Consider the following 22,302-nt stretch of genomic DNA (forward strand, 5'->3'; position numbering starts at 1 on the left):
GGAGGAGGGCAGGAGTGGCAGAGCGGCACACACTAGGGACACAGGCTGCAGGTCCAACGCTGCCCCCGAGCAGGCAGCTCTCCCCTTCCCATCCCTGTGTCTCCCCCCATGCAGGTTGGGGTCAAGGTGGCTGAGGGAGCCAAGAAAAAGCAAGAGGCCGCAGCTGCTGAACCATGGGAGCCCTTTTATTGCACAGCCGAGCAGGGCATGGCCCCCTCCTCCGGCCGGAGGGGCAGAGACGCAAGCGCCCGCCCCAGGGCTCAGCCCGACCCAGCCAGCAGGAGCACGGGGCAGGGGGGGACGGGGCCCTGGGAGCAGGAGGGAGCCCCACCACGTCCCCTCCACTCCCCACACAGGCCCTGCAGCAGGGGCCAGGGCAGGGCTAGGTCCCAGACAGCCCAGGCTGGGTGGATGAGGCGATGGAGGCCATGTGCCGCGGCAGAGGACTGTGCCCAGCTCAGCAGGGCACTTCTGCTCCCCCTGGCACACTCCAGCCTTCACCCAGCCCTCAGGGAGAGGCTATGCCAGGAGCTAACGGAGCCAAGGGTGTGTTTTGATCCCTCGGGGAAGCAGAGGAAGGGGTGAGAAGAAGAGGCAGTAGACATGGGAAGGCAGTAACGGGCAGGAGAGCCGGGGCAGCACAGCCGTGCCGGTGCTCCAGGCACCGCGATGCCTGCACAGGCTGGTCCAGTCCTCTCCCCGCCTCCTGCAAAAGGGGGTCCCCAGCTCTGAGGGGCCGGGGCGCATCTCTGCTGGGCAGCACCGCCCCGCATCACGTCTGTGCCAGTGAGAGCTCCTCCAGGCCTTCCTTCCCCAGCCGGTACCTGGCGAGGTCCTTGCGGGTGACCATGCCCACCACCTGCCGGGAAAGGGACAGGGTACAGCCCCACGCCGGCATGCAGAGCCTGGGGACAAGGGCAGCGTGGCCCTACCCCGCCCCTGAGGAGCCCAGGCTGCCCGTACGCAGCGAGCAGGGACTCACCTCGTTGCGATTGTCCACAACCACCAAGTGCCGCAGTCCCAGGGCTCGGAAGAGCTTGAACACCCGCGGCAGAGACGCCTCCTGCAAGGCAGAGTGGGGCTGCATGGGCTGCGGCACCCCCAGCTGGCACCCACCACCCACCCATGACCCCCGGGACGCTGGGGTGCGGAGGGGTCCCTGGCCATTACCTGAGGCACGGTGTAGGGTGAGGGGTTCATGAACTCGCTGAGGTCGATCATGCACTCGCGCTCGTCCTGGGAGACGTGGATGGACTGGATAGGGGGGAAGCGGGGGTAGGCATCCCGAAAATCCTTCAGCTTCAGCCGCCGCTGCACCAGGCTCAGGTTGGCCCTTTCCACAAAAACCTTGGGAGGAAAGAAACCATCAGGGACCATCCTGCAGCGCCGACAGGCACCGGGACCAGGGCAATGCACAGGGGCAGGGAGGGAAGAGGGCAGGAGCATGGGGCAGATGGACCATCTGCAGAAGAACAGCTTGTTTCCCATTCACTCAGGGTTCGTGAGCCTAGTGAGGTGCAGGATGATGCTGGGGTAACCCCAGCACAGCACGGCAGCCCCCACCATCTCCTCGGGTGAGCTGAGGGAGATGACAGGGACCCTCCGCCAGCACCTCCCGAGCAAGGCAGGCAGCAAGGGGCCTGAGGCAGCAGTGGGACAGGGGCACCAGGGGTCAGACACAGCTCAAACGGCCTCCACGCAGCATCACCCACCTTGTGCTTCAGCAGGACGATAAGCTGGGAACGCAGGATCAAACCCCGCAGTCCTGCTACCTGCAACAGAGCACTGTGCATGAGACGGGGCTGGGAAGGGCAAAGGCGAGGGTCCCACACCACAGCTAGCCCTCACGTGGCCGACCCCCAGCTGCATCCCCTCGCGAGCAGCACCCAGCCCACCTGCGTGGTGTCAGGGTTGCTCTCCACCACCGGGAAGCCGTTGTGGTTGGAAGAGGTGTCGCTGAGGATGTCCACAACCGTGCCCACTCGCTCGATCCTTCGCAAGCAGGTGACGGGAGTACTCATGACCTCCCTGCAGGGAAGGCTCAGTGTGAAACACAGCCCCACGGCAGCATGCCCCAAATATCCCCCCCAATACACACGCCTCCGCAGCTCTGATGCCTTCTCTGTCCCCAAAACCTGCCAGGGATGTGGGCAGGGAATGCACTGCAGGCCACACTCCCTGCTGGGGAAGAAGCTGAGCTGGTGGCACGAGGGGACAGCAGGCTCCTGGGACCGAAGTGTGTCACCACCTCCATTTCCAGCTCAGGCCAACAGCATGGTCCAAAAGCTGCCGCCCTGGGACTGATGAGCGTTCCCCAGCCCACCTACCTGGCTGTGAGGGAGTGGGACGTCACCGGGGCCTCCCAGTGCAGGAAGGGCACGCTCTGCAGCTGGATGTGCATGTCGTAGAGCCCCTGCAACGAGAGCAGAGCTGTCAGGAGAAGCCTGGCAAGATGCCGAGGGGTATAACCAGGCAGCAGCTCACCTCTGAGAGGGAGCACATGCTTGTCCTGGCTCCCCAGCACCACCAGCCCTGACCCACAGCCTCTCGCGATGTCCTGGTGAGCACACCAGCCCTCACCTCCACAAAGTAGTCTCCCACAATCTTTGCCGTCATCAGCACTAGCATGATGGGGAAGCCATAGGTGACATTGCCTGTTGCCTCCATCATGATGACCGTGAGACTCAGTGTCATCCGCACTATCCCACCTGCGAGAGACACCCAAGGGGTTTGGGGCTTTAGGAGGGCAGGGAAACACGGGGCAAGGGGACAGCAGAACACCCGAGGCCCCTGAGTCTCTGCACAGTGATCCAGGACTGCCCGCATAGGCAGGGGTGCCCTGGATGAGCCCAGCCCTCACTAGTGCCCCAGCACTGCCTGTGCTTGGCAGGGTCGTTGGGAAGGCGACAGCCAGGCTGGGCTTCAGCTGGGGAAGAAGCTGCGCCAGGGAAGCAGGGATCGCTTTTTCCCAAGCCATCTTCACCCCGACATGAGCAGGAGGTGGCCAAGACCGCACCATGGGGCACTCACCCAGCTGTGCGGCAGCTCCCATCAGGGCGTACTTCCCGGGGTCAGCCCAGATCTGAGCACAAGAGAGAGAAGGAGCTGAGTCAGCTGCTGGCTCCAGGGCATCCAGAGATAGTGAGCCGTACCCTGGCCACCAAACCCCCCTCCAAAGTGGGGAGGAGCGCCTGAGGCTGCCTGCACAGCCCAGCTGCTGGCAGGGCTCCATCGGGACGTGGGAAAGCCCAGACCCAGCTCAGGAAGACATCAAGTGAGGAGCCAACCCACTCCAGACTGCTGTGCCAAGCTTTTAACCAGCTCCACGCACACTGCCTGCACGTGCCGCCTGCCCAGCGGCGAGGGAGGAGGGCTGGGTGCCGCAGCTTCCGCCGCCCAACACCCCTTCCCACCAAGGACTCACCGAGCCTTTGGTCAGGTAGGACAGAGAGATGCCGAAGAGCCTCCCCCAGGCAGCGCCGATCAGCAGGGAGGGGATGAAGACCCCTGCGGACACCGTGAGGCCGTAGGTCCAGCAGGCCAGGAAGAAATACATCAGTGTGAACATGCCCAGCGTCATGGGGTTGTAGGAACCTGAGGTGGAGAGAGAATGGAGAATCAGTGCTGGGCCTGCAGCCCAGAGAACACCACAATGGGCTGCAGCCATGGGAGAACAGACAGCAGCAGCCCCACGACACACTCCCAGGAGTGAAAGCCCCTCTCATCAGGTGCACCTTCCACCCTGGCAGCACAAGCCTTTCAAACCAGCTCTTTAGGTTGTTTCTGCCCCCTGAAGGGCCCCGCCAGCCGGCCGGTGCCATCCCAAGCCCTCCCACCCCACCGAGTCCAGCACGTGCCTTTCCTCCATCTCACGACCCGCCATGACCCATCCCCTCCCAGCCCCGCAGTTCCCAGCCTCCCACGAGGCACCATGACGAACTTCAAAGCCCCGAGGGACCGCCAGTGCTGGAGGACGAGGTCGGGAGGACAGAGGTGCTGGTGAGCTGGCAGGGGTCCTACCACCAGCTTTGGGATCAACTCAGCAGAGTAGGTCCTGCAAACCCCCTCCTGTCCCACAGCTCCCACAGTTGCTCCAGCCAGTCCCAAGCTGCCCCACAGGGCGGGCTGTGCCATCACAGCGAGACCCTGCTGTCCCCAGGACTCAGCCTACTGCTATTTTAGGATTGCCGAGCAGCTCAGTCTAGTTTAAACGAGTACTTTGCAACCTCTCCTTCACAGAGAGGTCAACGGACCAATGCCCTGAGCCAGGGAGGACCCACTGCAGGGAGTGGCCCCAAGACACAGGACGGTCATCACTTGGCTTCAGGTGGCCAAGCTGCACTCTCCGGCCTGACGGTCTAGAAATTCAGAGCTGTCTGCTCCCTGTCCATGTGCAGCTGGGCACAAAACTGAGACCAGCAGGCAGAGGGCACACTGTCATTACACTAGGTCCAAGGGAAATGGGAGCCGGCACCTGGGAGCCAAATTGCATTTCTCAAGCAAATCCAAACCCCAAGATCCACCTCCGCAACCTGCCCAGAAGGTAAAGTCATTCTGGGGCAAGAGGCCCTGCTAATTAAGAAAACAGCCAGGGACATTTCCAGGATGGACTTCAGACAGCCAGCGAGGGTCAGACATGCTCCCACGCAACTCAGAAGCGAGAGCTTGCAAACATGCACAAACAAAACCAGGTCCTCATCCACAGGCTCCCGAGACCACAGCCCTTTGGCCGAGCTCGTAGGTGCCACCAGGCGCAGCATCCATCCCTCCTCCTTCCACCACCGCAGGAAAGGAGCAGGCACAGTGCTTTGCTGGATCCCATCGTGCCCTCAGGGGGCCGTGCTGATCATCCCCTGCCTTGTCCCACAAGCAGCCAGGGAACAGGTCAGCCACCTCACGCGAGCCCAGCCCCGCTCTGCTAATGTTCAAGGACCCGCTCGCCGGGTGTATGGACCTGGAGGGTCGTGGAAGAGGCTGACGACGCTCTTCTCAGGCGTGTTGAAGAAGGCAGTGGCCATGGAGTTGTACTCTCCATCAGCACAGAAAAGCTGAGGGGGAAGAAAAGAGAGTTAGAAGTGGCAGATCCGGGCTGCCCTGCGGCAGGGAAGGCTGCCAGGCTCAGGGGGATGTGTGCCGGCGAGGAGGCAGCTCTGCTCAGCAAGCACACCAACACCGCGCTTGGGTCTCCAGCTCTACCTGCGGTGGAGGGCATTGACAGCAAGGTCCAGTGCCACAAAACCCAGCAGGGTCTCGTCTCCCTGCTCAATCCTCAGCCTCTGCCCAGGCTCAGGGTGCCCCCCACCCTGGGGGGCCACTCTCCAGCATCTCTTACCTGCAGGGGATATGCCACCGTGCTCCCCTGGATGGGCTGACAGTCTCTCGAGCAGTAAATCATGACGAACCCCACGGTCGCCGTCACTGCTGCCACCAACATGGCCTCGACCACCTGGAGGCAGGGCCGGTGGATATACCTGCAAAGGGAGCGGAGGAATGAGGGTGGCACCCGGGGGTGCGGGCAGGATCACCCGCAGCCTGGCTTGGCACGTCACATCAGGCATACGGACAGGCTGGCTGCCTCTGCTCCCTTCCCAGACCCTGCCGGGCTGTCCTGCGCTCTGTCCTCTTGGCGAAGCTGTCGTGGGGACCTGGGGCGGGAGGCCAGTGGCAAGAGCAGCTTTGCCCAGCCAGCTCCAGCAGACCTGCCTGCCTCCCCCACACAGAGCCGGGCACAGCTCCCAGGGAAACGTTGGCGTGATCCGGCTGGGGGGAGACAGTGCAGAGCCAAGCCCAGAAAGCAGCGGCGTGTGAATGGCCAAGAGGAGTGATGCCCTGGAAGCTGCTGCAGGCCCCTCACTGCTCCACTGCCACAGGTCATCCCTCCCTGAGGCCACAAGGCCGGTCCTGGTGTTCAAAAAGCCGGTGACAAGTATTGGCTGTACCGGACTGGGCTCGGATGGCTTTAGCAGCTCCCTCTGTTCTCTCATTACTCTCAGAAGCACATAACAGTCAGGTCTGCACAGTGTTTGCACTTCTTTGGGCCCTCAAGTCACTGAAGGGAAATACTTAGCAGGGTCAGAGCAATGGTGGGATGCCACAGGCCACAGCCTCGACCGCAGGCTGCGAAAGGCACGTGGCATCTTTGCCTCCCAGCTTCCAGGGGCTGCTGTTGCTCACGTTAAGTGCGAGATTACAGCCTTGCTCTGGCTGGGAACGCCACTTTGAGGGAGTGCAGAAGGCGCCAGCCAACCCGTGTCAATCACCTTAGCTACCCATGAGCTCTTACCTGATCCGGAACATCGTTAACCAGTAATTGAGGGCATTGAACAGGGCCCCGAGGATCCCGCCTGCGAATGCAAAAGAGGAAAAGCTCAGCACACAGGTCCCAGGCTCTCCTACAGCTGCCCAGGACACAAGGAACCCATGAAGCTCAGGGAGACATCAACAACCCATCCGGTGTGACCGGCAGCTCCGGGACACATGGACGCTGTCCCTGCAGAGACAGCCAGGACCTGACACCAAGAGGAGCCTGGCACCAGCAGCGGGATGGCCGGGGACCAGCGTCACAGCACTGGCACTAGGCAGGCAACGGACAGGCCAACTCTGCGGGGATAAGGGCAGCTCGTTTGAAAGCAAGGGGCTGCCCACGACTGCGATGCACTGACCCCACTCAATGACTTTGCGGTACATGGATTTAAGGGGCTCGCCTTTGCTACAAGGGTAAGGGCTGGGCCACGATCCAGCTCTCATCCTTGTGTAAGCCCCACAAGCAGCCTCTGCTCCAGAGTTTAATGCATTTCCCATTCTCCTCAGGAAACTGGATCCCAAAGCTTTTTAGACCGAGACAGAGAACAGAGGAAATTATTCAGACTAATCAAATTGAAAGAGCAACACTCTCTTACCAACCACTCCCATAAAGATGAAGATAGGAATTTCCTGGATTGTGTATCCCATTTTCTGCAAGCAAGAAAGAAAGGGGTTTCAGATCTCCCGGTCCATCTGCAGCCTCGCAGCTGGTCACTGTCTGCTGGGACAGCACAAGCCTGCACTGGCGAGCAGCTCCCAGATCTGCCCCAAAGTCTCCCCTGGACACCCCGCAGCCCCCAGACCCAGCAGTGGCTGCAGAAAAGCCTTCTGCTGGGGCTGGTGGAGCTGGGATCTGGCCAGACCCCACACCTTACTAGGGCAGAGCCTGCCTCAGCCCCTGGGGATGTTTTAAGACAGACTGGTGCCCACAGGCTGCCGTGGGCTGCTTCTAACCCCCCCAACAGAGCCTGACATGGGGAATATCTGTGCCATACCTCGTTATCAAACCTGCCAAAGTTGATGAGCCCAGGGCTGGAGAGATCCCAAGGATTGCCGTGGTAAACGCTCAGGACAGAGTTCAGAGTGAACGTAGAGATCATGGAGGCAAAGAACTGGAAGGAGATGCAGCCCAGAGTCACTGCCAGATGCCTCCAGTCCTGCTCCCTCACCACGTGCCCCCCCACTACCCCAAACCGTCCCCCCTGAGGCCCTTGGGTAGGGCTTGGTACCCATGGTGTGGTGGGGACAAGAGGCCACGTTCCCTGTGGCAGCACTCTGGGCAGCTTACACCAACCAGGGGCTCGCTCCTCCTTTTGCTTCTCTGTTGCCCTGGGGCACAGCCCAAGGCAGCTCCCTTGGAAAGGAGTTGGGAGCAAGACGGAGCTCAGCCAGGTCCAAATTCAGCCCCTGAGGGCCAGGGCACAGAGGGGGAGCTGGGATGCTGTTCCCAGGGATGCATTACACATGGCTGCCTGGCTGGGGCAGAGATGGCAGGAGGCCTGGGGCTGCGAGGCATTGGGAAAAGGCAATGCCTCACACCGGAGCCAGCAGCCCTCCATTTACTGCTCCTGCTTTCCAGCACTTACGATTCTCCATGTCAGGAACTGGTTCCAGAAGGAAGCCCCTTCCTCCAAGCTGAAGAGGACACCCCCTGCAAATGCAAGACAAACACCTTCACAAGGGGTGCGTGCCACAGACCCTTCGCTCACTGCACCAGCCAAGGCACCCAAATTCATCCCAACCCATGTGCCCCACACTGCCCCAGACCTCACAGGCTCCAGCGAAGGGACCAGCAAGCCCACCAAGCCATCACTGATGTACTGATTGCAGTGAAGCCCCTCCACTGACCTCCTCCATCCCAGGGGGGCAACATTTGGGATCCGAGACAGATGACCCCCCTCCTCTCTTCCCAAGACCTTCATGGCATGGCAGGAGAGCTTGGAGCAGGGCCGGGCACTTTGCGGGAGGGCTCCTGCACTGCCCTAGGCAGATCCCAGCAGCTGCCTCCATGCAAGTGGGAGCAACCTCCTGATGAGATCCACGTGCAGGCACCGCTCAGCATCAGAGAGCCAAGACACGTACCCACAGGGGCACCAAACGCAGCCGAGACGCCAGCAGCAGCTCCAGCCGAGACAAAGTCCCTCTTTTCTGTGTCTCTGCGAAAGTACTCGAAGATCTGAAACACCGAAGTGAAGGCAGGTTTAGGGCTGGCCACAGGCATGAGTTTAGGGGAGACACAGGGTACGCTATATATGACCCCAAGCCACCAGCATGACCCCAGGGAACAGCCCAGTTTGGGCACAGGAGGGGCACCTGCAGCACAGCCCCTCGGCCCTCAACACCAACCTTGAAGTCTCGCTTTAAAGACGTGGATCTTCCCTGGGAGATCCCGGCAGCAATCACCGCTCCGGAGTGAATCATGGGTCCTTCCTACGGGCAGGAGAACAGAGTCAGATCAGAGAAGGAAGAATCCCAGGGACAGTCAGGGACAGTTAAACTATGTCATCAGGTCGCAGCCCTGAAGCTGGCCGGGAGGATTTCCCTCTGGGAAATATAGACCTTGCCATTTCCCCCCCCTTAAATTCTCATTCTAGCAAGTGGCTCCTGTGGCCACCTCCTGTTCCCACCAGCGCTTTCTCCAGCTGAGGGGACAGGGGCTTCCCTTGCCTGCCTTCAATCCCAGCAAGCTAGAAAGGTCCCAACGGGGCACCCAGGTCTCCCTCATCTAAGATTTGCAGGGACAAATACCGATGGACGTAGGCTGCTGCTCTCCTGCCCTCAGCCGAGCCACACGCAGGCTGGTTCAGTGGCACTGCGTGCCCCAGGGGCTCTGCAAGCTCGGCCATGCTGCAGTCACCTTGGCCAGCAGACCAGGGAATAAAACTGGGAAGTCACTGCAGGGCCCCCAGCGCCCCATCCCCAGTGCAGGGCTGGTGCCGGGCTGTGGCACGTGTGCCAGCAGCGGGTAACAACACGTCAGCAGCGTGCCAGAGAGCGCTTTGTGCACATCACCTTCCCGACAGCCAGGCCACCGACCACTGAGAGGATGACCCCGCAGACTTTGATCACCAGGGTCTGCAAAACAGAGACGACAGGCACAGCATATCACACGGGTGGCACAAGGAACATGACCGCAGCAGCCACGGGGGACACAGACCCAGCCAGACCCGCAGGGGCAGGAGCCAGCGACCCCAGGGAACTTGTGATTCTCAGCCCTCTGTTGTGGCAAGGGGGTTGGCCAACTTTCTTCTTGGCCAGAGCAAAAAATTACCCAAAGCTGCTCTTCCCAGCGCCAACTGCCGATCCCAGGGCAGGAGGTTTAACTGCCCGACACCAGGGGGAAGAGATACGGAGCCGGGCAGCACAGCAGGGCGGCCCGGAGCTCGTGCCAGCTCCTCCTCTGCCGCAGCGCAGGCAGGGACCACCCCATGAGGACACAAAACGCCCGGGCCAGCCCGGCAGAGGGGGACCCATCCCGGGCAGAAGGCACGCATCCCACCACCTCCCGCTTCCTACCTTGAGGCGGACAACGTGTGGGATCTTGACACCGTTGAGATAGCATTTGATCTGGGGAATGCCACTGCCGGCTGCGACGGGCTGCAGGGAGCAGGGAGAGCGTGAGTGGCTGCCACATACAGGATGGGGACACACCGGCCACTTTACCCTGTCTCTCACCACAGGGCACACCAAACACACCCTTGGGGAGGCTCAGAGATGAGAGCAAAGTCTATCTACAGGCTCTGGAGATGGCCTTGAGGGAGGCACCCACTGCCCCTAAGGGCAAATGTGCCAGGGAGAAGGAGCTGGCTGGGTTCTTGGGGGACACTAGGGTGTTCCCACCACCATGCCATGGCGAGAGGCCCAGTGCTGCAGAAGGCTCACACTTGGTGGCCAGGGAGAGAAAGGGCAAAGCAACAAGGATGACACTGCTGACTCAGAGTGGCCCGTAGGGACCCACAGCCCCCTCCCAGCCATAACAGCCAGTCTCTGGCTCATCCTCCAGAGCGTGTCCCCGAGGCACCCGACCAGCCTGCTCTCTGCCAGCACTCATGTATGCCCAATGCGGAGAGGCTGAGCTGGGCCAAGGCTTGCGAGAGTTGCGCCCGCACCCCAGGCTGGAGAACACCCTCTGCCCCAGGCTGCCGGGGCTGCCAGCGAAGGGCAGCACGTCCCGTCAGTCTGACAACCCCAGAGAAACTCGACAGCACAGCTGGAGCCAACACCAAGGAACTGGGGCTACCAAAGCCAATTTGGCACAAATACATCTGCTATTACACAAATCTGCATGTTTATTGGAGACATGATCCTGCTTCCCACATGTAAAGAGCTGGGGCAGGAGGCACAGGGATACCCCAACCCAGACCAGTTCCAAACTCTTACCTCTATGAAAGCAACGATCATGGAGCCTACCATCACCACGCTGGCATTCAGGGTGGCCCAGAGTAACAGGGAGAAAGACAGGCCCCCTTTCTCTGTGAACTTGTCGATGTCTGGGGAAGCAGCTCAAGGAAAGCCAGTATCAGTTGGGTACCACTCCTCCCACCATGAGAACATGTTGCTAAAATGGTTCTTGGGCTGCGGCAGCGCAGCAGATCCTGCGCACTTAGGGGAGCCAGGGCTGCTGCGAGGAGCCTCCTCCATTACGGCAGTGCCCAGCCACAGCTCAGCCCCGCAGAGCAGCCAGGCGCTCAGCAGCACCTTGAGCGGCAGGGTCTGTGCCACCAAACCCAGGCGAGGAAGTGCTGCCCTCTCCCCTGGCACCCTCCTGTGGCTACCAGGAGCAGAGATCCCACAGGTCCTGGGGCTGGCCAGCGCCCACAGCTGCATGAGAGGATACTGCCCTTCACCACCCGGTACTTCAGCCCAGCCAGGTTCTCCACCACGATGTCAATGAAGCAGGCAACGAGGCCAGTGAGGATGCCGATCATGGCACAGATGACCCAGCGCTTGATCTCCACCGTCCGGAAAGCCTGAGGGACAGGCAGCCATCAGACCCTGCTGTCGTCCAGGCCGGCCCCTGCCAGCATCAGGGAGACTCCAACCCACCTGGCCACCTTCCCCAACACAGCCCTAAGCCTCAGCTCCAAGGAGAGCTGCCCAGGGAAAACCAACGCTGGCTGACCCAGGATTGCAAAGCCTGGCCACAATTTATTTATTTTAAGCCAGTGCCCTTGCCCTCTGTGGGATCCCTAACAGCAGACGTGCTTTTCCAGCTTGCCTGCCTCCATCAGGCCCCTCCTGTTGGGCTTCTTGCTGTGGCACTGACTCCCAAAGCCCCCAGGGCAGATGCTTCACACAGCTCCAGAAGTCCCTCTGCTCAGGGACGTGCCCCGTGCCACCCAGCAACGCCACCATGCGCACCCAGGCTAGCTCCCGTTCGAACCATCCTATGCTAGGTCCTTGCTCCTGAGGTTTTACGGCTTGTCACCAGCTGGTCAGTGCCCATAAACCCACCCCGGCTCAAGCGCTGCTTTGAGCACAACCTCCCCCGGCACCGAGAAGCCCCCCAGCAGCCGGGCAGGGGGAACAGCTTCCCTGGGCCATCCCGGCTGCGGGGACAGTGGGCAGCTGGGTCACAGCAAGACTCACTGTGTGGTTTATCCTCCTCTCCTCCTCCAGGAACAGCTGGTTTTCACTGTTGTCATAGTCCAGGCTCTAGTTCAGGAAAGGGAGATGCTGTTACCGGCTAGCGCAGGGGAAGAGATGCCTGTGCTGGGGAGGGCTGCCCTCAGACCCTCAACCTGCCCCTCCACACCCCTGTATCATTTTCCGCCCTCGATCCCGTTCCTTCCCCGCTGAAACCCCCCTAGCTGGGCAGCCATGAGCCCTCACCCCACATACCTCACCTGCTGCATCCCAGAAGGCAGAGCCAAGACGGGGGGAGATGGGTGCTTACCTCGTACTTGAGCGACAGGAGCTTCTCATTGTGAGGGATCTCGTTGGGATGCTGCCGAGGGAGCTCCGTCTCCTGCAGGACGTGATGCACAAGTTAGGACAGCCAGGTCCGAGTCCAACCCTCCCCTCCGCCACGTAACTGCTGGTCTAACACTAGTTTTTATGCTCAGGAGAGGCGGGGAGGGCTTCAGAGTGCAAGCTGCCTGCCAGGCCCGGATCTGGGATGATTTTCCACCAGTTGGTGGATGTATGGGATTTAAGGCAGCTGGAACAGGCTGTCAGATGTGCACCCTCACCCACCGCTTCTCCACCCCCAGGCAGAACCTTTCCGCACGAGCAGACGGAGGGTTTGCTCAGCCGGGTACCACGCTACCATGATGATCCGGCGCTGCCTCCAAGCAGCTCCGTGCTCCAGCGGAGGGCAACCGTTCACCTCGGCAGGAAATTCCTTCGGCCGAAAGCAAGGAGCTATTTCAAGCAGGCCCACGTTTTTGGGCAGAAACCAAATTCTGTTTCCCAAACGCATTTGACCGTGCAAGCTGTTCCCAGCTCTGAATTAGGGCATTTACCGAGGATGCCAGAGGGGACCCTGGGGCAGCAGCACCCTGCACCCTTCCCCAGCCCCACATTACAGCTGCGGCCGAAGCAGGCGCAGCCTGTCCTCCGAGGCACCGGATTAAGACATGTTCCTTCCCATTTAAGAATTCCACAAGAAATATTTAGCAAAAGTCGTCTTCTCGTTTGCTCCTCCTACAGCTCTGGAGCTGAGGCAGGAGCATCTGGGGAAGAAAAGCTTTTGAGGTGTGTGGAGGCAGGGGAATAACTTGAAACCTGAGACTTTTTGCAGGATGTCCCCTCTGCCACTAGCCCTGTCCCCAGGGCTGAGACATCTTTCCCCAGCTGCTGTCACACTGCATGTCCCCTTCCCTGCCTTCACGCCGAGCTGGGCAGCAGGAAGAGAAGCAGCTTTAAGGAGCTCTCATGGCAACAAGAAATCCCTTCCCATCCCACCCACTTGTGCATTTGCTCCCATGGGAGGGAGGTCCCTGTGCCGGCGGGCTGGTGCTGCCGCCCAGAGAGGTGCAGGGGACCGCAATGTCCTTGGGCCAGTGCTGCGGCTAAAGGGAAGCAGCGACCGTCGAGGCAGAGCAGCAGGCAGCTGCCCACACCACAAAGGTCACCCAGCCCAGGAGGAAGCACTGGAGCCCTCATGGGTCAACCAGGCTGTGAGGGTGGGAACAAAAGCAGCCGTTAGTGCTGTTAGTGGAAGAAGGGAAGGGGTCTTGGTAACGGTGGGCCCCTTTCTGTGCCACTCACCAGCTCACGGACATCCTCATTGAGGTCCACATTGCTCAGCTGCCCGATGCGCAGGAAGGAGGAAGGAGTGAGCTGAGGGGAGAAGGGAATATGGGGTCAATTCCTGAATGCACTGCAAGCCTTGGCAGAAGGAAGGAGGAGGCACGCGGGTGCTCATGCTCTGCCCCCCTCACCGAGCTCTGCGTGCCTGCCCACCGCCAGAGCCTCCCCGAAGTGCAGCACCCGCAGAGGACTGCTCTCAGAGAACACACTGAGGAGGTGGGACCCACCACCCCGGAGGGAGCACGAGGCAGCAGCAGTCTGCTGGGGTTTGGGCAAGCTGCTCCAACCTGTTAGCTGGCAGAGCCGGCTCACCCGGGAAGGTGCCAGCCAGCAGCGGCTCATTCGGGACTGGCAGCCAGCAACCCCGAGAGCTGGCGAGAGTCACCAACAGCCTCCGGCCAACGAGTGCGGTACCCCAACGCAGCAGCCGTGCAGGCAGCAAACCTGTGCCGAGCAGCACGTTCCACGCTCCCCTGGAGCTGGGGAGGGACAAGAGCCCCTGAACAGAAAGCGCCATCTCCACAGTCACAAGCACACCAAGACGTGCCGGGGCCATCCCTCAGCTCGCGCACCCGGCCAGCAAGAAGGGAAGGCCAAGGGCACGTTTGGCTCTGCCATTTGCTCCACGGGAGCAGTTCCCAGCCAGGGAGATGAACACATCGGTGTGTTTGTCTCCCTCCCAGCAGCCAGGACCGGAGCGATGGCTGGGCCGGCTGCCAGCCAGCGTACACAAGAGGAAGCGAGGCACATCACTCCCACGCAGCCTCGGGGACACCAGCGCCTCTCTGAGCCGGCCCCAGCACAATGCTGGGAAGGAGCATTTGCACCTCCCTCGGGGGAGCAGGTTCTCCTTTCGCTGGTGACCACTCGGGCTTGTTACTGGCAGTGCAGTTGTGTAACACAGGAGTTTTGGGACTATTTGGGGCACCTCTCGTCTCCTGGCTGATGCAGGCAAGGGCTTGGGCCACAGCCGAGCCAGCCTCCAGCTGGGAGTGCCATGAGGGTACTCGGCAGAAGCAGGCAAGCTGCCACCACCCCTCCGCCGTTGTGAAACACAGGGATGCACAAGGGTGCAAGCAGCACTGTCACTAAGCGCAGCCCAAACACCATTTCTCAACATTAAGATCTTCCCCTCCTGAGCCTCACCCCTCCCCAGCTGCCAGGCTAAAAGACTGGAGAATAAAAGAGGGATGGCAAGCAACAGTAGGGCCCTGGCACGTTGGTCCCTCTCTGCTGGCAAGCTGGCAGATCCCAGATCAAGCCCTTGCTGCTGCCCACCGATCCTGTCTGGAACGTGCAGGCCAGAGTGGCCAGGAGCCACACACGTCACTGCAGATGAAGAATATCCCTTTGTTTTTGCAGCCTGACCTATTTTCCCATTTCTCCATCTGCTCCACGTTCTCATTCACTCCCTGACCTGCAGGCAGGTTTTGTCCCAGCTTCTCAAACCCTCTTCGGTGCCCTTTTGCCCCCAGCAGCCTGAGCCCACAGGAGGTGCTGAGCACAAAGTGCTCCGTGCAGCCGTTTTCGGACACTGGTTTGGCAAGACCAGCCTGGGCTTTGGTTCTGGTCCGTGATGGCTCCACAATCCCCATGGAAAGGATCCAGGTGGACCCTTTTACCCGACAGTCGGAGCAGACCACTGCAGGCTCCTACGAGCCGGGCACACCCAAAGCTGTCACCTCCCTGGGGGACGTGGATGGGAACTTACACAGAGACACAAGCTGGAGGCAGGAACTGCCCGTTTCAGTGCCCACTGGTGCCCAGCTGCTCTGGTGGCAGGCAGAGGTCCCAGCCAGGCCCCTGCCATCCTGGGGAGGGGGGAAGGACACGGTCTTCACCCTGAAACCCTGGGAGGGACAAAGCTGAGACCTTGCAAGGGAACCCACCTCCACCTGGCTTCAGGAAGCACAAAGATTTAAGGCTCCTGTTAGATGTCCAAACGTCCAGGGCAAGATCAAGGCAACGAGATGGAAACGGTCACTCATGCCATGTCCCCTGCTCACGCCTGAGCTCAGACCTCAGGCACCAAGACCTCAGTCAGGACCAGCCCTTTGGGGAAATTCTCCTTCTGCGAGCCATGGGGGTCCGCAAAAAGACCAAATGTGGCTGAACCGGTGACACTCCTACCCACACCCCTGCCCTATGGAGCAAGTGGCCAGGGCACAGCAGCTCCACTCCCAACGGATTAGGCAGCAGCAGAACCCAAGCACAGATGAAGGGAAAGGAGCTGCAGTTGAACCTGAAGCTGAACTTTGTTAGACAAGCAGAGTGTTTTTAATATGTCCCACCCTCGCCCTAAGTCCTGGCATCCATCCGGCATCCGGATGGGCCGAGCTGCTCTGCAAGCAGAGGGCTGGCTCCCGTCTCACCCAGCATGGGGATCACATGCCAGGAGGACATGAAAAAGCTATTTCCATCAGCACCCAACTTGTGTAAGAGGGACTGGAGGGATTCAGGCAGCCAGGAGCCAAGACAGAAGGTTATTTGTGCACGGCTCAAAGATTCACCGAGCACATGGACAGCACTACCCTCCTTTGGATGTTTTTCAAACTCAGGCCAAGACAGCTGCTGATCCCGGGTACATATGATGTTGGTGTGACCGTGGTACGATTATCTCCACATAACAACATGCACTGTTGCCAAAACTCAGAGGACGCAGACGGGTTAACAGCTCTCCTGTCCCACGAGAGGCTCGCAGGCCAGCTGAGCCTGCCTCTGACAGCGGCACACCAACAGCAACGGCACCCAGCCCTCAGTACTCACCCTGTTTGGGTGGTAAAGCTGATTCCTTACCCATTTTGAGTTCTGCAAAGAGACGTCTGGAGCCTTGATCTGGAATAAAACTGCTTAACATCTTTGTCAGCGGGGCAGTTGGTAGGCTGGCGGGCAGGGCTGCTCCTCAGAGAGCCCTCACCAGGCTGCAGGGAAGCCCCCAAAGTTCAACAGAGGCAAATACAAAGCCCTGCACCTGGGATGGACGTGCCCCAGCGGTTAGAAAGCAGCTTTGCTGAAAAAGTCTTGCAGCAAGCTAGTGGACGAGTTGAAGAGGAGTCGGTGGCACAAACCTGCACTGGAGGTGGTTGACCACTTCCTGGGTGGTGCAAGACCACAGCCAGGAGGTCCGGGGAAGGGATCCCACGCCTCCGCCTGGCACCTGCGATAGCACACCTGGGACTTGGCATCCAGTTTGGGCTCCCCGGGACGAGAAAGGCACAGAGACACAGGAGTGAGTCCAGCAAGACAGCCAGGGACTGAAGCACGTGGTGAGACGTATGAGGAGAAGCTGGTGCTTCTCAGGGAGATCTTCTTGCCATCTCCGGACACCTAGCAAGCAGTTACAGAGAAGACAGAGCCAGACGTTCCTCAAAGCTTTGCATTGATGGGACAAGAAACAGCGGACAAGCTGCTGCAAGGGAACTTCTGCTTAGATATCAGAGACAAACGTTCACCCCAAGGGTGGCGACACACTGAACCTGGGGCCAGAGAGGGTGCAGAGTCTCTTGTCTTGGAGATATCCACATCTCCACTGGACGTGGCCCTGAGCGACCTGGTCTAAGGGATCCGCTCTTCACACGGGCTGGGCTAGAGACCTCCCGAGGCCCCTTCCCCCTTCATCATGCTGCTGCCCACGCCAGCACTGCTCTGAGACAGGCGAGAGCAAACTCAGGACCAATCTCAACAAGAAAAAAGTCTGGCAGAAGATCTTAACCACCACCTTCTACTCATGCCCCGAAAGGATCGTCTCCAAGGTTGGGCAGTGGCAGCTGAATGCAGACAACAGCACCAGCCCAGAGCATCGCAGGTCGGGGTGGGACACAGCAGCACCACTGCCAGCGTCCCCATTTGGCAAAGGTAACAAGAAGCCACACTGCTATATGTGATGCCACAGCAGCGTTTTACCTCCAAGCAGAGCAGTCAAAGAGCAATCCCTGTTTGTGAATAGCAGAACAACTTCAGTCGAGGCTAAAACGCCGCAGAACCAACCCGTGCTGTGTACACAGCGACCTAGCAGTGCCTCCCAAACGTCGCTCTGAAGAACCGTAAATAGGGAGCATCTGACTCTGCTCCACAGCCCATTTCCACAGGGATGAGCCAGCGAGGCCGCTCCCTGCAGGATGTCACCCACCCCCAGTGACCACTGCCTGGTGTGAAGACATCTCCCCATACACTGCCTCTTATCACCGTCCTGCTGCTCACTAACGAACTGGAAGCACGTGGCTTTCTGTTATCAATGAGATAAAGCATGGCACAGACCGCATCAGGAGCCCAGAGCAGTATTGCAGAAGCAGCGGGAGGGAAGGAAGAGGATTTCCAGCCCCCAGGGCCCTCTTGGCCCCAACATGCTCTTCCGAGGAGCCCCCGGTACCTGCTTGGGTGGGAAGGTTGGCTCCAGGCTGCAAGGCTGCGTCACCGGGTGGCTCACCGGCAGGGGAAGCCCTGTCACCGGCTATGACAGCACACGGGGGAGACGAACTGCAGGGCTTTTGAAATCCCCCTCCTCTGACACACAACCACAGTTGCGACGGGCTTCAAACCAACGCAGCCATCATCCCCGAAACGCACCGCACCAGGAGAGAACGAGGCTCCTCACCTCCAAGCCCATAAGGGGGGAGAAAGCGTCCGGACTCTCTCCGTGGTGTCACCACTCAGCTACGATTTTGCTTCCAGCCTCCTGCTGCCACTCCAGGGCACAGCTGCTCCTTGCCCCTCACCTGCCCGAGGCCGGGAGATGCCGTTATTGTCCTGGCCCACCCGCCTTTTTCCAGGCACCTTGTCCCATGTGTCCCCTCTGCAGAGGAGCAGCGCAAGGTTAAAGGGCCGCCACAGTCCCCAACGGTGTGAGCACCCAGCAGAAGGGACTGGACTTGCTAAAACCCCTCTGCTTGGAGAAGCTCCTGACACCATCCGAGGGCAGCGGCTTTCCAGGGAAGCCGGCTCCAGGCTCCCAGCAGCGGACAGGCAGGGACAGGCAGCCTCTCTGCCGGTACCCAGGGGACGTGTAACCTGCAGCCCATCTGCCGGGAATCAGGGCTCACCCAGCAGACTTCTCTTTTTCTCCCTCCCCCCCCCCCCCCAAGATTTTCCGATTGCAGCAAGCGCGGCAGCCCTCCAGCATCGCCACCCAGCCACAAAGCTGCATTTTGCACCCTGTTACTTGAAGTGAAAGAAAACAAGACCAACAACATCTAGAGATGCAGAATAAACACGCAGGGGTTAAGAAGGATGAGCCGCCCAGCAGAGCAGTAGCAGCCTGGTCCACATTTTGGTGACCCCCTGCCCACACCCCCATTCCAGGCACCCTCTGGAGCAGGAGCATTATACCAATCCCAAAGTCAAGGCATTTTAGCGCAAACACAGAGCATATCTTCGATGGGTAGTGAAGGAGAACTGTTCTTTTTTGAAAAATGCCTAATGATGGAAATTGGCTGCTCTTACCAAAATCATCCACCCACTTTTCAGCCTGAGAACCGACACGCACGGCTCGAGAACACAGGAAAGGGGCAGCCCGCAGCAGGCATGATGCTCAGCCGTACAGGCAGCCTCTTGCTTCTCGATATACTCGAGGCACTAGAAAGTCCTGGTGAGAGGATGAAGGCTCAGTCAGCTCCACAGCAGCGCTCAGCTGGCCCCAAAACCGGAGGAGACCTCAGGCACAGCCCTGTAGTATCTTCTCTATGGTCACAGGCGTGTTTATCCAGTCCCTCCTCACCTCCCGCCCACAAGCGCTTGATCTCAGTCTCTCACAGCAGTCAATCAGGGAACTATAGACCCGTGTTTCCTTTTGTTACTTTAAGATCACTTTCATTTCCATTCAACAAGCACGTAAGAAAAGGAAGAAGCTCCGCTGGGGACATTTTTATTGTATTACCACATCCCAGGTTTAAGTATCCCATGAGCTAAGCAGCTCCAGTCTCTCTTTGTTCTCTGCCAAAGCTGTCCTGCCTTCCCGCTTCAATCTATATGACTATACAGCATCTAGGTCAAAGGACTGTCCGAGGGAGAGAAGCAGCTGCCCTACACTGAAAGGCAACCCCAGCACTATGGTGACAACCCAGCCGCCACTGCCAGGTCGGTGCCACTGCCAGGGGCACACTTGGTCCGGAGCTCCAGCAACGTACTCGCTCTCCTCCTTCGCTACGGAAAACGTCACGTAGTGCCTTGTCACCAGCTGGGACCTGAGCTGTCCACGCTGTGAAGGGACACGGTGACAATAAATCAGATTGGCAGGGCCGGGTCTCCACCACCAACTGCCCCTGCTGTAGGGGGGCGCAGGCATTTCTTCCAAGTCACCAGGAAAACCCTTTCCTAACTGACCTGCAGCCATGAGATCTGGTTAATCCCTATTTTAACCCCCTTCAGACCTGCAGAATTCACCACGTGGTCTTTAAATACAACCCATGCTGTAAATACACAGGGTGCTGTTGTACCGGCTAGGAAGATTATTTTTATTTTCACACCAGAACAGCTGCAATGGCGCAGGCGACTCCTTCCAGCCGCCATGCCCTGCTCCCGCAGTGCCACACTAGGCGCTTCCAGCCTAACAAACCCTGTATTTCCCTCTAATTAGCCTGCTGTTCTGACTTGCCCAGGAGCAGGGCAGCACAGAATCATGCTCGGCGAGACATCCCTGCTAACAGCTGCCAAAGGCTGGCACCACTCCTCCCTGTCTAAGCTCAAATCTCCTAGCAAACTCTTCATAGGAAATCCGAGGACGTCACCGGGAGGCAGCCCCTCTCCTACCCAGTGCTGGCACAGAAGCACCCCGTGGACCCGGCCTGACATCCCACCCGGACCACGGCCCTCGCCCAGCACGGCCCACCCAGCCACAGCTTCACTCTCTAACAGGCGCCGAGTGCCTCGGCCAGAGCCACGGCGTGCTTCAGTTAACTGCACCGCATGTGGAGGAGAGACTGCCAGGCAGACTGCCCGAGTAACAGCCTCCGGGTGCACTGGAGAGAAGTTTCTCTTCAGTTAATCACCCAAAATCAATTTGCAAGAAGGAATTGGCCTCCCTGTGTTTGTAACGCGGCCCACCCTGGACTTGCTTTTTGCCAGCGTAGCACCGTACGTACTGCATGACGTCCACCACCGCGCCAGCGTTAGATGCTCTTGTGTCTGAGCCCGACCTGTTGGTTTGGGCAGCAGCAGCCTGCCAGGCAACGGGCTCTCTCACAGAACGACATTTTTAGCAGAAACGAAGAGGGCAGCCCCAGCAGGCAGGAGCAGGCCCCTGCTCAGCGCGAGGTCCTGCTGGCAGGGACCGTCTCAGCCGCTCGGCTGTACCCACGGCTGAGGAGCGGGCAGGAGCCGGCCCCGCAGAGCTGCGGCGGGGGCCTGGCGGGGCACCGGCTTACTGTGCGCTGGCACCTCGTGATGGGAGCCGGCTGTGGCGGGACTGCCCCGCTGCACGGCGGGAGCTGGGCAGTGAGTCAGTCCCCACGCTCAGTTTTTCCCCCACGAGTGACCCGAGGGCCCCATGCCCCAGCCGTGGCTCCCCCCCAGCTTCTCCCCGTGCCGGGCCCTGCCAGGTTCTGCTTTCCCCGGCTTAGAGGAGCCCGGAGGGGCCCCGACCTCCTCCCGGGGCTGCTCACGGAGCAGAGCCCCGGCACCCCGCGGCTCCCTGCCGGCAGCCCCCGCCCAGCCCCGGGGCAACGAACACGGTTAAACGCTACAGGGGAGGGGGACGTGGACGCGGCCGCGACCCCGACCCCAACCCCCGGCCCCGGCCCCCCTCCGGCGGCCTCTCGGCTTAGGGAGGCCCGGGACGGGGCACATTCCCCCCGCGGTGCGCCGGTACCCCCCTCCTGGTGCCGGTACCCACCTGCCGGGCGCCAGCCGCCGCCCCGGGGCCGGTGCCGTTGAGCAGCGGGGTGGTCTCGCCCGCGCGCCCGTCCTCGTCGTCATCGTCGTCGCGGTCGCGGCCGGACCAGGACACCTTCTTGGCGACGTTGGCCATGCGGGGCGGCGGCAGCCCACACCTCCGCCGGCCCCTGCCTCACCGGCCGGTCATGTGACCGCGGGGCCACCGCCCTCACGTGAGCGCTACGGCGGCCGGCGGGGGCCGTCCGCCCCGCGGCACCATGGGAGTCGTAGTCCCGCCCGCAGGCCCCCCGCGCCCCCTCCCCGGGGAAGGGGCCAGAGCCCGTGCCCGGCCCTGTCCCGCCGCCCCTCCGGGGACGGGCTCTGCCGCGCTGGGGCCTGACGCGGGCGTGACAGCGGTGACGGCAGGCCGGGTGGCTGGAGGGCCGCTGCAAGGCCTTGCCTCACGCCGGGCCCGGGCACACCCTCTGGCTGTCAGCCGTGGCCGTGGCCGGGCAGCAAGGCCCCGCCGCCCCCGGGGAACAGGGGGCTTGGGGAGCAGCCAGAGCCGGCGCTCTCCAGGCAGAGAGTTTCGCAGGGCAGCCATTTGGGAGCATTTTGTGTGCTTCACCCGAGCCCCCCAGAGCAGCACTGCTCGGCCCAAAGCTCGGCACCCTCTGAGGAGCCCCCCCGGCAGGGTCCGGGCACACGGGACAGACGGCACCGGCTCCGGCACTTCTGGCTCACTCCCGGTCATGGGCTTTTCCATGCTACAACTTCCCCGCGGGTCTGACTCAGTGGCAGAGCTGGCGGTGGCAGGGACGGGCAGGGGTGACCCACGCGTGACCCAGCCTGGGACTCCGGCTGCCTGTGCCGAGCAGCTCCTGCCCAGCTGTAAGTGGCACCGAGCGTTACAGTGAAGAGCAAGACCAGAAATAAAAG

At 60.7% G+C, this 22,302-nt stretch overlaps 1 protein-coding gene across 3 annotated transcripts; it reads right to left on the reverse strand.

Annotated features, from left to right (window-relative positions):
• Positions 1 to 164: 164 nt before the first annotated feature.
• CLCN7 (chloride voltage-gated channel 7) lies at positions 165 to 21,517 on the reverse strand. 3 transcript variants are annotated; one of them, XM_050906232.1, is made up of 26 exons: positions 21,359 to 21,517; positions 14,760 to 14,768; positions 13,516 to 13,587; positions 12,200 to 12,271; positions 11,893 to 11,958; positions 11,141 to 11,273; positions 10,684 to 10,793; positions 9,820 to 9,900; positions 9,316 to 9,378; positions 8,650 to 8,733; positions 8,386 to 8,479; positions 7,890 to 7,954; positions 7,299 to 7,415; positions 6,900 to 6,954; positions 6,284 to 6,344; positions 5,333 to 5,471; positions 4,955 to 5,048; positions 3,425 to 3,594; positions 3,031 to 3,082; positions 2,581 to 2,708; positions 2,328 to 2,413; positions 1,896 to 2,028; positions 1,713 to 1,772; positions 1,171 to 1,347; positions 983 to 1,063; positions 165 to 859 (listed from the first exon to the last, which is right to left on the reverse strand). In XM_050906232.1, exons 1-26 carry the CDS (start codon positions 21,515 to 21,517, stop codon positions 773 to 775), a joined length of 2,448 nt encoding a protein of 815 aa, XP_050762189.1. In that variant the 3' UTR covers positions 165 to 772. The 3 variants fall into 3 exon arrangements, with proteins under 3 accessions (XP_050762189.1, XP_050762188.1, XP_050762190.1); XM_050906231.1 differs by lacking the exon at positions 14,760 to 14,768 and having other exon boundaries at positions 21,383 to 21,517; XM_050906233.1 differs by lacking the exons at positions 13,516 to 13,587; positions 14,760 to 14,768 and having other exon boundaries at positions 21,383 to 21,517.
• Between the last annotated feature and the right edge of the window lie 785 nt (positions 21,518 to 22,302).

The sequence above is a fragment of the Gymnogyps californianus genome, chromosome 15 (assembly GCF_018139145.2).
Source record: "Gymnogyps californianus isolate 813 chromosome 15, ASM1813914v2, whole genome shotgun sequence".
Lineage (NCBI taxonomy): Eukaryota > Metazoa > Chordata > Aves > Accipitriformes > Cathartidae > Gymnogyps > Gymnogyps californianus.